This window comes from Arachis ipaensis, chromosome B5, assembly GCF_059453495.1.
Source record: "Arachis ipaensis isolate K30076 ecotype BB chromosome B5, ASM5945349v1, whole genome shotgun sequence".
In the NCBI taxonomy this organism is placed as follows: domain Eukaryota; kingdom Viridiplantae; phylum Streptophyta; class Magnoliopsida; order Fabales; family Fabaceae; genus Arachis; species Arachis ipaensis.
Genome location: NC_142440.1, coordinates 45776692 through 45780083, shown reverse-complemented (window position 1 = coordinate 45780083; position 3392 = coordinate 45776692). Strand labels below are relative to the sequence as shown.

At 44.9% G+C, this 3392-nt stretch overlaps 1 protein-coding gene across 1 annotated transcript; it reads left to right on the top strand.

Moving 5' to 3' along the window:
• Positions 1 to 2074: 2074 nt before the first annotated feature.
• Positions 2075 to 3160, top strand: LOC148564053 (uncharacterized). Its single transcript, XM_088487749.1, has one exon. The coding sequence runs from the start codon at positions 2075 to 2077 to the stop codon at positions 3158 to 3160; it is 1086 nt and encodes a 361-aa protein (XP_088343875.1).
• The last annotated feature ends 232 nt before the right edge of the window (positions 3161 to 3392 follow it).

Genomic DNA, 3392 nt, shown 5'->3' with positions numbered 1-3392 from the left:
GGAGCACCAGGCTACAAGATGCACTCTAGGCATACAGAACTGCATACAAAACACCCATTGGGATGAGCCCCTTCCACTTAGTTTATGGAAAGGCCTGTCACCTCTCAGTTGAGGTAGAGCACAAAGCCTTTTGGGCAGTAAGGAGTGCAACATGGGATTTGAGAAAGTCGGAGTTGAAAGGAAGTTGCAACTGCAAGAATTAGAAAGCCTTCGCCTAGAAGCTTATGAAAACTCAAGGCTGTACAAGGAAAAGATGAAGGCTGTACATGATAAGCACATCAAGAGGAGAGAGTTCCAACCTGGGGACTTAGTCCTCCTTTACAACTCTAGACTGAGGCTCATGCTAGGCAAGTTGAGATCAAAATGGGAATGTCCATATAGAGTAGAGAAGGCTGAGCCATACGGAGTTTTCCACCTGAGTCATCCTTCAAGATCTGAATTCATCAAAGTTAATGGACATCGTTTGAAGCTATATCATGGTGAGAAGGTGACGAAAAATAAGGAGTTAGAAATCTTCCTCTTGGAAGATCCACTCACAGCAGAAGACTGAGCTAGTGGAGCGTCCAACTTACGGACGTTAAAGCAAAGTGCTAGGTGGGAGACAACCCACCATGGTATGATCGTTCCTTTCTTTATTCTTAGTTTTCTTTTTCAATAACTCTTCTCCTTATTAGCACATTTAGTTTGCATCTGTATTTGCATATTTTTATTTAAAAAAAATTCACACGCGACAGCGTCGCCGACGCGTCCGCGTCGCAGGTGGCTCAGAAAGAATAAGAAATCGAACAGAAAGTCACGCGGGAGTGTGGCTGGAGGCATGCCTTTGGCACAAATCACCCCACGTGACTGCGTCGCTGACGCGTCCGCGTCACATGGGAACATGCCTCCCACGCGTCCGCGTCACTCACGCGGACGCGTGACCTGAAAATCGACGTAAGAAAAGGTGTACGACCGAAAGTTGTGCTAGAGTGGTGCTGGACTGGTGCTGAACGCACAAGCCTTACCACGCGGAAGCATGGCTCACGCGTCCGCGTCATATCCCAATAATGGCCACTCACGCGATCGCGTCGACCACGCGACCGCGTCACCCTGGAATTTGGCAATAATGAGTTTTGAACAGAGGGTTGTGCGAGAGCGAGGCTGCCCTTGTGCTAGTAGCACAAAACGAGTCACGCGTCCGCGTGACCGACGCGACCGTGTCATTTCATTTAAGCGCCATCCGCGCGAACGCGTACCCCACGCGTTCGCGTCGCTTGCGCCGCACAGCTTATCCTAATTTGCCAAATATCTTATCTTTCTCTTCCCCAAATCCTACTTTTTCTTTCCCCTCCTCATTATTTTCCTCCCCTTTTCTTCTTCCTTCATTCTTTCTCACGTTCTACTTTTTCTCTCTCACCACCATTATCAAGGTTTTTTTTCTTTTCTTCTTCCTTCCTTACTTTTCTATTATCCTTCTAATTTTTATGTTTTCTTCTTTTCTTTTCTTTTTACTTTCCTTATCCATGTTTTCTTTTTCTTTTTTTTTTCTTTAATTGGTGTTAGAAATTTATTTGGGTCATTGTTTCTTATTATATGCTTGTGGATTGTTGTAAAATTATTTGGCAATTATATATTAATTTTTAAGGGTTGCTTGCATGTTCAATTTAATAATTTCAATAGCTTATTCCTCATGCATGCTATGTGTTTGTGAAAAAGCCCATATGGCATTATGCATTTTTCCAGATTATTCCATTCTACTATTCTAATGCCTATTTTCACAAAACCCCTTTCATATTTTATTCATTGAAGATAATTGTCAATACAAACGTGATGGCCAGTTTGTTACGAGTGATAACACATTTAAGTAATTAATGCTTGATCTATGCTACTCATGCTTTTGCTAGCATGCTAATAAACATCTTGCATCTAATTACCACCAAATGCACTTGCTTTATTCCCTTTGATGCACTTTTCATGTAGTCATGACTATGTGTTAACGACATCCTTTTTACCGTGCATTGCTTATCACCTATATCATCCTCTTCCTTGCTCTATCCCTTTGAATTCAAGTTACTTTCTTTTTCTCTTTTTCAGGATGGCCACCAAGAGAGACAAGGAGAAAGCTACTCCCAAACCACCAGCAAGAAGAGGAACAAAGAAAGCATTAGTGGCAGAGCCATCTTCAACTGCAGTTAAACCCTCAACAAAAAGAATCAAGAGGATTATAAAGGTTGATGATAAAGAGAAAGCCTTCCCAGCAAAGGACACTGCGCGATTTACCAATCGCTACTGTGAGCAGATGTTCTCCATCCTGGCAGAAAGGAGTTACAACAACGAATACCTTCTTATCCTCCCAACCCATATCGCTAAATTTGTTGAACCGCAAATTGCACGAAGAGAATGGGGTTTCCTACAGAGACAGCCACGGCAGGTTAATCTTTCCTGGGTAGTCGAGTTCTACTCCAACTTCCACCTGCCGACCCTGCAGTCTGTCTATGTCCGTCAGAAGCAAGTCCCCATTACAGAAGAGGCCATTCAACGAGCTTTAGATCTTCCCCCTACTCCAGAAGGATTGGACGCATTTCAAGAAGCCGCACTCAAGTGCCAGATGTACCAATTTGACTGGGATGTTGTTCTCAGAGTCATCGCGCTACCTGGCAGCAGATGGATCTACGGATACCATCGTTCCCGTCCTAAGGAAATATCGGCTTCCGCACTTACCTTGGAGGCTCGCGTATGGGCACATATTATGTCCCATTACGTCTTTTCGAGCACTCACGAGTCCTCCTTCACTGCAGACATGGCCGTTCTACTATGGTGCATCCTTACAGATCAACCTCTGAACCTACCAAGACACATCCGGAATGCTATGGGACACGTACAAATCGCGGGCAACTTACCTTTTCTCGCCTTGGTCTCAGATCTTGTCTCAGCAGCCAAAGTCTCATACAGAGCTGGGGACACCAAAGCCATGCTTCTACGGGATGATCAGTATGTCCCTAACGGGAAATATATCAGACCTCCAGCAGCCACTACAAGCCAGCCTACTGAACCGGTTGAAGACATTCCTCCTTCAACACCACAAGCACCTATAACAAACCAATTGCTCCATCAGATACTCGAGAGGTTGGATCGGCAGGAACACAAAGCAAAGCTGAGAGAGCGTCGTAACAAGCGCTAATTCACATACCTCAAGGAGCTACTTAAAGGAAAATACAGAGACTCAGACACCCCGGACTCCACTTTTTTTACCAGCACAGGGAGCCATGACGGTCCCGACTGTGGAGATACTGCTACCAGCCCACCTTTGTTCCTGACAGATGGCACCGAGGACGGTGCAAAGCCTTAAGTGTGGGGAGGTCGGTCAGTACCTGACTTCCAGAGGTAATTTCTCTTCCCTAACACCAATAAAA

What these genes read in the sequence shown, in the direction of transcription:
- LOC148564053 (XM_088487749.1), top strand. Translation starts at nt 2,075, where the DNA reads ATGGCCACCAAGAGAGACAAGGAGAAAGCTACTCCCAAACCACCAGCA.